The sequence below is a fragment of the Engraulis encrasicolus genome, chromosome 14, assembly GCF_034702125.1.
Source record: "Engraulis encrasicolus isolate BLACKSEA-1 chromosome 14, IST_EnEncr_1.0, whole genome shotgun sequence".
Taxonomy (NCBI): domain Eukaryota; kingdom Metazoa; phylum Chordata; class Actinopteri; order Clupeiformes; family Engraulidae; genus Engraulis; species Engraulis encrasicolus.
Window position 1 is genome coordinate 35,906,152 of NC_085870.1, and position 14,621 is coordinate 35,920,772.

At 42.4% G+C, this 14,621-nt stretch overlaps 1 protein-coding gene across 2 annotated transcripts; it reads left to right on the forward strand.

Annotated features, from left to right (window-relative positions):
* The first annotated feature begins 83 nt into the window (after positions 1 to 83).
* On the forward strand, positions 84 to 14,364 carry mcrs1 (microspherule protein 1). Of its 2 annotated transcripts, XM_063215577.1 has the most exons (15): positions 94 to 207; positions 509 to 595; positions 716 to 887; positions 2,069 to 2,207; positions 3,086 to 3,250; positions 4,112 to 4,221; positions 4,416 to 4,524; positions 5,616 to 5,754; positions 6,202 to 6,277; positions 7,141 to 7,169; positions 7,581 to 7,673; positions 10,310 to 10,392; positions 10,900 to 10,987; positions 11,322 to 11,449; positions 13,516 to 14,364. In XM_063215577.1, exons 2-15 carry the CDS (start codon positions 586 to 588, stop codon positions 13,600 to 13,602), a joined length of 1,428 nt encoding a protein of 475 aa, XP_063071647.1. In that variant the 5' UTR covers positions 94 to 207; positions 509 to 585; the 3' UTR covers positions 13,603 to 14,364. The 2 variants fall into 2 exon arrangements, with proteins under 2 accessions (XP_063071648.1, XP_063071647.1); XM_063215578.1 differs by lacking the exon at positions 509 to 595 and having other exon boundaries at positions 84 to 207.
* Positions 14,365 to 14,621: the final 257 nt, after the last annotated feature.

The following is a 14,621-nucleotide window of genomic DNA, read 5'->3' on the forward strand; positions in this document are numbered from 1 at the left end:
CCTTTTCAGTTCTCACGTTCCACTACAACCTTACGTAATATCCGTAATCACCGGAAACGCTCATTTTAGCTATCCTGTTTTTGAGCTACAGTAAATAAATACATGCTATTTAGACGCAAATCGGCGGCATTCCCCAATATACGGATCTTAATTATATCACTACATGTGACTTGAACGTTACAGACCACGTGGAGCTGCCTAATACTGGTAAATACTCGCTGTGTTCCGACATTGAGCTTTACTTTGGTAGCTACCTACCTATAATAAATGGCTAACTCGAATTTAGTTATCAAGATAACTCGTGTTGGAAGTCTTTTACACTTACTTCAACGATACCATACCCATATGTTGGTACATACTCTAGTATTAATTGATGGAAATGCTATGTCAGTGAGATAACATAGTTTAAACGTAAAGAAAATTATTAGCTTGGCAATGTGTCAAAATTTGACGCACGCATAGCTATTCTATTGTTATGAACGTAGAAATACATGTTTCCTCCCTGTAGGTGACGCTATCGCCATTGTGGACTCGTCTGCAATGGCACTTGTCTGATTGACATTTTCTACTTTTGGAAACCAAAGTATGGACAAGGGTAAGATGATGGTATTTTTACATGCCATACATGGGTGATTTGATGGTCACTGGAGTTCATGTCAAAATGCAGAATCAAAAGTGTGTGCGTGTCTGTGTCTGTGTCTGTGTGTGTCTCTAGACTCTCAGGCTGGCATTGCTGCCCCCATTGTAGGGGGTCCGTCCATCGGAGGCATGGCCAGTCATAGCAGGTCCGAGGACGAGGAGTCCTTGGGGATCAAGGATGTGAAGAGGACTGCAGCACAGGCCTTCAGTGGTGGCGGTGGGGTACCCAAACGTCGCAGCTCTTCCAGGTAAAAGCAGAAACGCTGCCCATCACTTGTTTTTTATGCAGATACTGTACCAAGTATACTTGAAGATTCTGTTTTTCTTATATATACCCATGTTTATATTTCTTGTACATTCTTAACTGGTTGTCTGTGACGATATACAGTTTATGGGTGAGACGTGACGCCTTGTTTTTTCGTAACATTGGTTAAAAACCTACAAAACTGTTATTTTTCCTTTAAAAAACAAATGTCAATGAAAGAAGATGTGGTACATTATGTTTTATATTAGTCTTAGATGAGATGAAACATTTTTGTTAAGATTCATGTAAAGGTTTATATGTCAAATATCCTGCGTTGTGACTGTAACATTAATGAAACCTGGAATATTATATATCTCAAAACAACATTTTGAATAATGTATGAAGCATTTGGCATGATTGCATAAATATTAACTTTATATTAAGATATGTGAATGTGAAAGAAACTCAAGACAGTAATATTAACTACAAGTTCAATTTCGTAACACAAATTGCGTCCTGTGGGGTGACATGTATGTCAATGTTTGTGAATGGGCAGCTGCAAGGCCAACTACAAGGGTCTTAAAGACTGGCTCCTAACCAGTCAGTGCCTCAGTTATTGGAGAGTGCTGTGGAAGTTTAAGGTGACTCTTAACCTCTTAATACGTATGTCTTCATATTGCAATCTTTCTGTCACGCAATGCTTAGGTTCATTTTATGGTGTCCTGTGGTGTGACTGCTCTTATAGGAGGAAAAATTTTTTTTTTTTAATAAATGAAAACACATATTAAGATTAAACACAATATCATTATCAAGTTAGCATGAGCTCAGATGTCAGCCATGTATACAAAAGGATTAAAATGGCCATAATGCAGTGAATTCCCTGTGGTGTGACTCCATTTTCCTGCGGTGTGACATGCCTATGCAATGTGTTGATGCAGGACACATTTTCCCAAAAATGGCAAAAATAAGGTGAAATTCCACAGACCACTAAGTGCTTTATTTTTTTATCCATCATTTTTTTCAGGAATTTGAAAAACTTTTTTTTTTTGTGTTACGCCCTTAAACGTCAACCACCCTTATATTTGTTGTGTTTGCTATAGAGAAATCTCCAAAGTTGCTGAGGTCACTTTGGGCGCTTTTCAGTGTGCATACTCCCCTTTAAGCCTCCTCTGGTCTCTGCATCAGGTCCATCAAGAGGAAGAAGTTTGATGACGAGCTGGTGGAGAGCAGCTTGGCCAAGTCCTCCACCAGGGTGAAAGGGCCGCAGGTCATCGAGCCAATCCGCTGCCCTGGAGCGGAGCCGTCATCCAGTGAGAAAAAGAAGGTAACTGCGGGAAAAAACTTAATATCATGAAGTTTAGGTCAGACTTTATTTTAGTTTCTTTTTGTTTGTTTGTTTCTTTTGCATTAATCCTGTACAGTTTACCATGTATGTAATAAATATGTAACTGGAACATTATGCACTTGGCACTTCACCATATTGTCAGGGTTTGGGTGAAGTATGTTCAGTGTAAGTACATAATATTACATAAATAAAAAGTTTGAAAAAGTTGGATGTCTATTTTATGTTGTTTATATTTTCAGTGCAATCAGACTAATGAATCCTCATGTGTCTTCATCTGAGTCCTCCTGATGAAGACGCTGTCGAAACGTTTGTCTGATAGCTGAGAACGTATTTCCTTTGTTCTACTTAATATTACATACAGTGGTGCTCATATGTTTACATACCCCAGCAGAATATAAGCTTACGCTTTCTTGGAAATTTCTCACAAAATATGAAGGATTACACAAAACCTTTTTTTCACTCATTGCTACTGACTGCCTTAAGATATTTATTAGCAATCTTCTGTGTTTACTCTTGACAATAAAGATTTTGTGTAATTCTTCACATTTTGTGAGAAATCGCAGAAAAAGCATATACTCTGCTGGGGTATGTAAATATATGAGCACCACTGTATTAATACATGTAGATGCACTAAAAAAGAAACTATTATGGTGTCGCCAAAGCTTCTTTTCCATCAAATGTTCCATGATGTCCTGCTACTGCCATCTTGTGGGGATTTCCGAGCATATCTCCTCTTTATTCAAGAGCGTCTCCTCTCCTGCTTGTGTATATCAAGTGTCACTCACTGGCCACGCAATGTGGTGAGAGAGCCACTTTATGTGGCCACAGTAGTATAACCCCTGTCCGGTCCTTTCTAGGTGTCCAAATCGAGCTCCTCCATCACGCCCCCCCTCACCATGGTGATCACCCCTCCCGCCATCACCAAGCGTGTGAAGAAGACCAAGCAGACGCTGCAGATCACCAAAGACCTCGGCCGCTGGAAGCCCACCGACGACCTGCTCCTCATCAACGCAGTTCTACAGGTAATGTGGGATGGTCGATGGGCCGCTGAAGCAAAGTTGTGTTGTGTGGTCATTACAAGCCTGAATGTTCTGAATATCTCTGCTCCACCTCCTCAAAATTTACTGTGTTCAATGGGTTGCTAAAATTCGGCTCTGTTTCTTTCCTATTGGAAAGTGTGTTAACCTCATGTTTTTCAGCCAAATCTAAGATGGTCGAGCGAGGGCATTTAGAGATTTTGCATGGAAAGATAATGTGCCCTGTTTTAAGACTTATAGGATGGAAGTAGACACAAAGATGAGAAATTGGGGAGAAAACAAGGAAATATTTTGGTGTCACTTGATCTTCATCAGAATGCTGAAGGATGAATTACTGTAGCTTGAGGGTCAATTCACACAATTACCTAGAATGTCTCCAGGATCAGAATTATTTTGTTCATGTGCAGGTACCTTTTGATGCCCGTTGAAAGAAGTTTTAGCATCCTGTTTCTAACAATTTTGGAGATGAGTCCCTCCAAAGTTTGGGTACCACACACACTTTTCAAGGCCAGGAATTGTATACAGATTTTACAAGCAGATATGGACTTGAGCAGTAGTTTGAAGACAGATACAGATACATGTGAAAAATCAGGCAAATCGAAGAGGTCACCTGGGGGAGGGTGTGTGAATTGTCATGCAATGATCCTTGAGTGATGGACATCTTTTTTTTTGTTGCCGATAATAACAAATATGACCAAATTCAGTTTTGGACCTTGTGCAAGATGATTCTCCTCAATTTCCCCTTTTCTGTAACGGGAAGAGAAAAACACAACACCTGATGTAGTTTTCTGACTACGTTTGTTTTTTTGATGAGTGTAATTTTTACTCTGTGTTCTCTCGCTGTAGACCACAGATCTGACAGCAGTTCACCTGGGGGTAAAGTTTAGCTGTCGCTTCACCCTCAGAGAGATTCAGGAGCGCTGGTATGCCCTGCTCTACGACCCTGTCATTTCCAAGTAAGAGACTTTCAACCAGTAAACATTAGAAATATGTTCTTGTTTTAATGACATACTCCCAATCCTACCATGGGGTCACATTTTAACTGTCTGCAATTTTTGTCCATTCTCTTTCTCTCTTTGCCCCCCCCCCCTCTCTCTCTCTCTCTCTCTCTCTCTCTCTCTCTCCCCCCACCCCCTCTCCTCTCTTGCAGGCTAGCGTGGCAGGCGATGAGGCAGCTGCATCCAGAGGCCATAGCGGCGGTGCAGGCCAAAGCGCTGTTCAGCCAGGCAGAAGAGGCTCTGTTGGCCAAGATCAGCTCGGTGAGTGAGTGAACCTGCCCTGCCCTGCTCTGCCCTACTCTCCATTCAGCCCTTGTTTACTGTCCCCAGCCGGAGCTAACATCCTTTGTCAGCTCAGCGTGCAGTCATTTTGTCCTTGTGTTTGGGCTATGTGCCCGGACAATCTGTACTTTTACCCGGCCAGCACAACATGACACAGCACAACACCAACAGTAACAATGGTCGCTTGCTTCTGAAATGACTGCACATATTTCTCTAGGGTCTGTATTGTTTGACATGCAAGTGTATTAGTTAGATTGTTGCAAAGATTAAACTGTGCAAAAAGGTTTGGTGAACCTTCACTCTTTAGCGTCTCTATTGTGGACTGGTTTTGACTGCATTTGGTCATGCATCAAAAAAATTGTGTCTCCAAGAAATTCCAGCAAACAGGGTGACAAGCAGATATGTGTTGAACTTTTCTACATCTAACTGTTTCTAGACAGTGCATGAGTTTGGAGGCAACATGCACTATGACTGTACCATTACACTGGGGACCTGGGATTGTTTCCGGCCTGAAACCCTTGTGGTCAAAACATCAGTCTCATGCATTATCTAGAAAAATGTAGAAATAACAGAAGACATGTGGGTGGCACACATTTTTTTCCTTTCTTTGTTATGCCTGGTCCTCCTCTGGTTGCGCCGGAGTGTCACCTCAGAGTATGGTTTTCTCTTTGTTGATCATCATTAGGGATGCAATCGATTAATCGACTTTAATCGATCAATGCATTAATCGATTAAAAACATTAATCGCAATTAATCGATAATTCAACTGACAAGAGACCCAAGTGAAATGGGCATGTGAAGAGGGTGTGTGAAGAGGGGTGTGAGTAGTGGGAATATTTAATCACCTTTGGATTAAATAATTGAAATAGAATTAATTTAAATGTTGCATTTTATCTACATTTTTAATTAACATTTTTAGATTTAATAGTTTTTTTCCGAGAAATATTGAGATTTCGGGGGGGAAACGCCGCTTATCAATTAATCGTAAGTCGATCGATAAGACTATCAACTAATGATTAATGAATTAATCGATAATTTGCATCCCTAATCATCATGTTTCTTGTGAGCAGAACAGCCAGCCCAAGCTGGAGGTGTTCCAGGAGCTACTAGCTAAGCACCCGAGTGTCTTCTACCCGTCCCGCACCCCCAAGAGCCTCATGGTGCACTGGCAGCTGCTCAAGCAGTACTACCTGCTGGAGGACCAAACAGGTGAGACGGCCACCTAACATCAGGGCCCTAAAAACGTACAATTATGTGTTTTCGGGGACGCTGTGGTACAGCGTGCTAAGCCCTTCACATTTGAAACCAGGCCTCCTGAAACTGGCTAGATGCCTTCACAGGAGCGTCAATATCAGTGTCCATTGGCACAGATTAGATAATCTGGGGGATCTTTAGGTAACTTTTTATTGTGTCCTCATGTTCTATTGTTTTTCTTTCTTTCCCTTATTATCAATAATGTAAGCTATCATTTTTCTTTGAAAATGAAATTTGATCATGTTGAACAGTTGGTTATTTTATTCAATATTAGCATGCATACAGTGCATGTCATCACATTCTTGGTGTTGCATTGAGTCAAGATTGCATCTGAGCTAAACTCAGCTCACCCATTCAGTTCCTTTTTATGCCGCTAACAATAAGGGTTTTCCAACATCACAGTGCAACCTCTTCCCAAAGAAGACCAAGTCCTGAACTTCTCAGACGCAGAGCAGCTGGTAGATGATGCCAAGCTAAAGTAAGTCTTCTTTGGGTTATGGAACTAAAGTCTTCTACTTAAGTAAACTCTTCTTTGGGTTATGGAACTAAAGTCTTCTACTTAAGTAAACTCTTCTTTGGGTTATGGAACTAAAGTCTTCTACTTAAGTAAACTCTTCTTTGGGTTATGGAACTAAAGTCTTCTACTTAAGTAAACTCTTCTTTGGGTTATGGAACTAAAGTCTTCTACTTAAGTAAACTCTTCTTTGGGTTATGGAACTAAAGTCTTCTACTTAAGTAAACTCTTCTTTGGGTTATGGAACTAAAGTCTTCTACTTAAGTAAACTCTTCTTTGGGTTATGGAACTAAAGTCTTCTACTTAAGTAAAGTCTTTTTTAGGTTATGGGTAGTGTTGCAACGATACAGATACCAGGATCGGTGGATCGGCACTAAAATGGTGGTATCGGTATCGCGGAGTACCAACAAATAGGGCACCGATACCATTTACAGGTGCTTGTATGACACTTAAACAGCCTTGAAATTAGTTATTTCATAGAGGTGTTTAAAAAGTATAAAACGTTTTGCTGGATTCACTTTGTATTAGTCTTTTTCCTGTTTCACAAAGGTAGGTAGCAGCCTGACAAAGCCATGCAATGATTTTACATCCAAGTAGTATGCACTACAGCCCTTCATAGATAAACATTTCAAATAGGGTGGTATCGGTATGGTATCGGTATCGGTACTGCACAGCCGGGTATCGGTATCGGGGCCAAAAAATGATATCGGTGCAACACTAGTTATGGGTTATGGAACTACATTTTCTGTTGAGCCGTTTTTGAGAGGGGAAATGATTCACTCTTCTCTCTGTCTCTCTCTTCCACCCTTCCTGTTGCCAAACTACAGGGAAAGCAGAGATGAGGTGCTTGAACACGGTGAGTCATATATAAAACTTTCAAAATTATTCTGCAAAAACCTAAAATAATGTTGCCTTATTTATAATAATGGTCATTATTGTAATAATACACAATTAAAGCAATAAAAAATAACAATAGCAACAGTAAAACAAAATCATCATTTGGGGGGGACCGGGGACACATACACGATTTTGGCCAAGAGTAAAAATATTCGACCAAGGCTAATGTTATGTGATTGAGGGGCGAATTTCAGCTATGGCGGCCAATCAAATCAACAACATAAATGTTTCATTCTATTTGATTTGCCTCGACGGCCTGATGTGGAACACTGAATTTCGCCTCTCTTCGCTTCGCTGGTTTTGCCTGCATGTGTCCCTGGTGTAACTAGCTTTGCTGTTGCTTATGGTTCTCCCCTCTGTGTGTGTGCAGAGCTGATGATCTCTGACCGGCATCAGAAGAGGGAGATCAGGCAGCTCGAGCAGGAGCTACCGCGCTGGCAGGTGCTAGTGGACAGCATCACAGGTCAGACACACACACACACACACACACACACACACACACACACACACCGCATCACACATTCATACACCTCATCAGACACTCATACACACACACACACACACACACACACACACACACACACACACACACACACACACACACAGCATCACAGGTCAGACACACACACAGCATCACAGGTCAGACACACACACACACACACACACACACACACACACACACACACACACACACACACACACACACACACACACACACACACAGCATCACAGGTCAGACACACACACACACACAGCATCACAGGTCACAGACACACACGCGCGCGCACACACACACACACACACACACGCACACTACTCAGCATCACTGGTCAGCTACGTTCACTCACACACACACACACACACACACACACACACACACACACACACACACACACACACACACACACACACACACACACACACACACACACACACACAACTGAGCAACACAGAACAGCAACATACACACACACACACACAAATCAGCATCACAGGTTACACTCACACACACACACACACGCAGAGCATCACAGGACAGACATGGGTCATTTCACATGAAATCAGACACTTTGGGACCCAACCGACACAGATTTCAATCATACTTGGTGTGCCTATTTAGTAGCAAGGTAGCACCCCATAACTGCATTTGTGTGAATCTGACACTAATATTAAGGGACAAACAGACTAGGAAAGGTTTACATATGGGGGTAGGACACTATACATTCAGCCTTGATTATATCAGTCCGTGTAAGTCACAAAAAGATGTCTGTGGTGTTATTTGAAAGCTCTTTTCTGGCTCTACAAATTAAAAAAAAATCATGGAATACAACAACCCTCAGAATATGAATTATGATAAATTGAAATTTTTTTAATTGAATATCAAAAAACCTTATATTTTAAAATGGCCCGTTCCTTGTCTAAACGTAGCCTGCAATGTCATGAACAACACCTGAAATGCTGGTGTTTGGTTATTTATTTATTTCAGAGATAATGGGACTCAAAAATATGGTATCATACAGATCACCTAGTAATAATATGGTAATACCATAGTAATATCACATGACAGCAAGTCTATCGGAATATGTGAAGGATGGAGATGGTCCATGAGGATACAGGAAGTTCAGTACTGTACTCACTTTGCATGTGGGGATCAATCTGTCACCTTAGTGCCACCCTAGCCTGGATGAGATACTGATGGAAAAGCCCCCGTGAACGTTTACCAAGCGCCTGTCATATGCCTTTGCGTTATAATGAGTCAGATATTCTTATGACGATGTTGTTACACTCTTAACAAGAAATAACTGGGAGGAGGCATGGAGTCATGGAGTTTTCTATATTTCACTCGTCAAAGCCAGGCCCTGCCGTGGCCAAACGGTAGGGCACTCCACTACCATGCGGCTGACCCGGCTTCGATTTCCGGCCCGGGTCCTTTGCCGGCCCTTCCCTCTTTCTCTCTCCCCATTCCCTGTCACATTTACCTTCACTGTCCTATCATAAATAAAGTAAAAAAGACAACGTATAAGACTGCGGTACAAATCCAAACTAAACAATAAACAAAAACCAAAACAACCATCTGGGGCGTTTAAGTCCTACAATAGGCACGCAACTTAGAGCGGAGTTCAGTAACACGTAAGCAAAGGTCTCCATTCAACGGTTTTGAAGCATCCGCGATTGATCTGTGAGGATTCTTCTGCCCTAAATTTCCGGCTTCGTAACTTGGCAACACTGAGAATAAGCGCTGATAGGTAAACAATTGCGTTTGACTGTCAACCAAAAGAATAATAGCTCTCTAAAATAAAGGGTCGGCCCCCAAAAAATATTTGGTTTGTTTGAAACAGGCGGGAAACTACAGTTTGCACGAAATAGAGTAGACTCGGCAAGAATTGTCAAGGAGATGCATTGTTTCAAGTCTCCCATAGAGATGAATGGGAAATGGCAGGTTTTTTTTCCTGTTTCCACGCCTAGTCCCACCCCCTGCCCTTGCCTCACTTTAGAATAGAACCCACGGCATCCCATCTATTCAGTGTCAATGGTCTCATTCTGTATGGGAGGCCAGGCCCACTCTGGCCAGACCCACTCAGCTTTGATGATGATGATGATGGCTATGCTGCACCCCTATATGGAATTTAACTCACCAGTGACAGATTTGATAAAGCAGTGCTCAAGAATTTGCCACCCCAAAGATTAATAAGAGCGCCTTTCATCATAGGCTATGTGTATGTATGGATGTTACTCATCATTAGGCTAGTTCGCTGACTGAGGTGCTCGCCTTCCAAGCCACGATGTCATGGCAGTAAAGTTGAAAAGCTGTTCCACATTGTTCTCTTCCTCTTTGTGTCCAGTTGTCACTTGTCTTACATTCCACAGAATTAGAACAAACGACATACAAGGCTCAAGAGGTGAAAAGTGAAAGGTCATACAACAGGAAAAACTGTACAAGAAGTTAACTTGACCCTGATCTCAGTTCTTCTTTATCTCACTAGTCTAGATCTCTGACAGTAAAGTTATAGGCGTAGTTGTGGTAAGTTCTTGTGGGCGTTGTGTCAGCTGCTGGGAATAGATGTTTAACTGTTTACCAATTTTGTGGCGTGCTTTCAGGAATGAACTCCCCGGACTTTGACAACCAGACGCTGGCAGCGCTGCGAGGACGCATGGTGCGCTACCTGATGAGGTCAAGAGAGGTAAAAGAGTGACTAGTGGGCAAAGTTACACATCAACCCGGCACAGTGCTCCCGACTGCCCAGCTTCTGCAAGTGGCACACTGTGATAATGGAACAGGGAGGGGTGGGGAGGAGATGCATTTTCCACATTCTTGAATGAGACTAACACTGAAGAGAAGTGAAATATGGGATTTGAATTTCTTGGTTTCTAAACGGTTGATGTTTGGTACTTTTTGAAGGGTTTGGCACTTGGAAAAAAAGACATTTATTTTAATTGTATTTTGTTTGTTTAGTTTGTCGCTCTGAAGGTCTTTCTGTGACTCTGTGTTTGGAGTTGTTCACTTTTGTTATGAGCGGGTCATGGGCGTCTGTTTAAAATAGTGTTCTGTTTTGTAAACACACTTAAAGTCCTTCGAGTCCTAACGAAACTGTCTCTCTCTCTCTCTCTCTCTCTCTCTCTCGCTCTCTCTCTCTCGCTCTCTCTCTCTCTCTCTCTCTCTCTCTCTCTCTCTCTCTGCTTTGCTGTAGATAACACTGGGCCGAGCCACCAAGGACAAGCAGATAGATGTGGATCTGTCACTGGAAGGGCCGGCATGGAAGATCTCAAGAAAGCAAGGTATGCTATGCTGTCCTTTGCAAACCCAAAGAAGGAAATAGACCAGTGAAATTAATTTGCTGACAGTTTTTGTTGGGGGAAAAACGGTAATTTACAAAGCAGTAAATGGGAATAAAATTGCAACATTCAGCCGCACCGAATTGACCACCTGTTTCTTTTACGTTAGTCTGTGTGAAATACCACTAGTAATTTTTCAAGATGAATATGGATCTCAGGAGCTTCGCCATGATGTATACATAAGCATGAACATGTATACACATTAAACAAAGGAAACCAGCTTCTCTTTTAATGGCATCCTTTTCCTGACTATATACAAAATGTGTTTGTTTCAAAGGGATCATCAAACTGAAGAACAATGGGGACTTCTTCATCGCCAACGAGGGCCGAAGACCAATCTACATAGACGGCAGGCCTGTCCTGTCGGGTAACAAGTGGAAACTCAACAACAACTCTGTAGTGGAGGTAAGGATACAAGGCTGTGTTATGGGTGTCATTACTCGTGAGGCTTTGAGATGCTTAGAGATGCCATGTGTCCTTATGAAGAAAACTGCAATGTGCATTAAAGGATAGTTCCGGCGTAAAATGAAAGTTTCACCATCGCTTTCTCATGCCACATAATGTATCTAATGATGAGCCATTCTGGGCAATGCCGCGCCGTTATGGTGTTAGCTAATTTTAAGCTTTTTGGCGAAAAACGCAGCCAATGCATCACGGCGGGGCCAATTATAGGCCTATTATTTTCTGATGTTTCCCCGCTATAAACAACTTCAAAAACGATACACACTTCATCGCAAAGGTCTCGTCAATCAAACCGAGGCAAAGAGACGATCATCCGACCACACAGTCTTTCACTGGCCAGTGTTTTCAGAGGTGTCTCACTGTTGCAACTCTCTGACCCGGATGCAGGCTACTCAATCAGGTGGCTAGGTAGGCTAAACATGGTCCGCGGTTCTTACACCGGCTGCGACCGTAAAATGAAAAGCTGGAACCCAGACCGTTTTCACCGACTGCCACTGTCTAAACCAGCCATATTACGGGAATGGCTAATAGCATTAGAAGTGGACGAAACTGACATAAAAACCCTGAGGGATCGCTACTACCGTGTATGGAGGGAGTATTTCGAGGATGATGACTAGGCTACAAGAAGAGTAAGGGAAATGGAACACCTAAACGAAACCGTCTAAAGATGAATGCTGTACCAAAAAGGCGCATGGCTATGGGGGTATGTTTGAAGAAAGAGAAACATGTGTAAATGTGTCTGGCTCATGAATCTTGAGTGTCTTTGAATCTGTGAAACTGGTTGCAACACCGCGCGTCTTTGCCAGCTAGCACTCTGTTTTGGGAAGGCATACAGGTGCAGTAAATGTAGCCCACTACAGGAGATAATAAACTGTCAAAACAAACTAGCGCGGGATGGCAAGTGAAATTGTGAAATTGTGCGACCTGAGGCATTCGATGTGGTTGATGTCAAGCATGCTAGAGTAGTTTCAGTGAAGTAGACACTAATTGACCAGGGCGCGCGAGGTCAGATGGACCATTACGCAACGGAGGAGGGCTGGAGGATTTTTTTATAAAGTCGTACTAGAATGTAAGTACACCACCAGTGGTGTGTTATTACAAAGTTGAATCCATGTTATATTATACCGTGTTGCAATTACTTTGTAAGAGTAGTCTGCCTACCTTATCGAACGTCTGGGAGTGATAAAACCACCTGGGGCTACACGTCCGGGAGTGATCTCAGTTGGGAGTGTCTGTCCATCTGCCACCGGTACTCCATACAACTCTTCAAATCTGCTGCCTGCACACACGGTAGTCCACTTCTGATGCTATTAGCCATTCCTGTAATATGGCTGGTTTAGACAGTGGCAGTCGGTGAAAACGGTCGGGGTTCCAGCTTTTCATTTTACGGTCGCAGCCGGTGTAAGAACCGCGGACCATGTTTAGCCTACCTAGCCACCTGATTGAGTAGCCTGCATCCGGGTCAGAGAGTTGCAATGACACCTCTGAAAACACTGGCCAGTGAAAGACTGTGTGGTCCGATGATCGTCTCTGTGCCTCGGTTTGATTGACGAGACCTTTGTGATGAAGTGTGTATCGTTTTTGAAGTTGTTTATAGCGGGGAAACATCAGAAAATAATAGGCCTATAATTGGCCCCGCCGTGATGCATTGGCTGCGTTTTTCGCCAAAAAGCTTAAAATTAGCTAACACCATAACGGCGCGGCATTGCCCAGAATGGCTCATCATTAGATACATTATGTGGCATGGGAAAGCGATGGTGAAACTTTCATTTTACGCCGGAACTATCCTTTAAAACAAAGATCTTCCCAATTTTTAACAAAAACAATGTATGGGAGGAACAATGTATGGGGGGTTATTGCCCAATCTCTCTCCCCCCACTCATTTCCCCTCTCTCTATCTTACTGTCCTGTCATTACAAAGGTGTACATCCCATAAAATATCTTTTTAAAAATGTTATATGTAATGATGTAAAATAGATCAACTAATTATTGTTGTTTTTGTCCTGCAGATTGCAAGCCTTCGCTTCGTGTTCCTCATCAACCAGGAGCTCATCTCTCTCATCAAGGCTGAGGCAGCCAGGATGAACCAGCAGTGAACCTTTTCCCGAGGAGAAGAACCGCCCTCATCAGTGGACCAGACCCAGTGGTGCTCCAGGCAGATGGCCTGCCATAGATGAGGCCATGGGCAAAGCCTTGCCACCAGGTCCCACTACCTAGCTGTGTTTGTAGAGCTAGACCACGGGCTCCTGGGACTCCCATGGCCCTTCATGTAAAGAGATGTGTCAACAGTTCCACACACATCATGCGTGTCCACAGTGGAAAATGGTATTTCAAGCTGTGTGGAAACGCGGATAAGGACTGGAATGTGCCTATAATATACGGACAGTTCAAACACTTGACTGACTCGATATTTAGAACTCAGAACCTTAAGTTTGGCTTAGAACACCTTTTTTTTTAAAGCTCAAAGTTGGGTTTTCTGTTTCCATGGTTTCACCTGTTTGTGATATTTTGTTGTTGTTCAGCAAAGACATTCCTTGAAATTGTAACGGCCACCATATACGTTGTAGACACTGATACAGAGAGAAAGATTTGTCAGAGTTGTAATGAATAATTAACATGTCCTTCTTGACAATTACTGTTGTCCCTGCCATGAACACGGTCATTAACACTTTTACAGATCTGCAGTCATGCACTACTTACGACTGCACCAGTCCCAGGCTCAGGAATCGGTCTAGTCCACACACAGGTATTCGCCTATTCTAAGTTAGCGCTTTAATCTTTAGTAAGAGGGAAGTGTATGTTGCTCATGTTCATATTAAACTGTGATGTAAACATTTAATAAACAGTGTTTGTCTGAAGCCCCCTCAACGTGTTTTAATTTGTGGGTTTAACGACATGCAAACTTTCACTTCATTGTTGTCAGTATTATTATCTGTGCATTGTTGCACTTGTTCCCTGCTAGTAAATATACAAATACGACTGAAACGTACAATTGAAACGGAGTACAACTTTAAATTCATAAAAATAAAAGCATTATTGTAATGGAATTCAGCTGAACATAGCAATATCACACATGTAGACTATATATCATGGCAACATTTTGGGTCCGTCCATC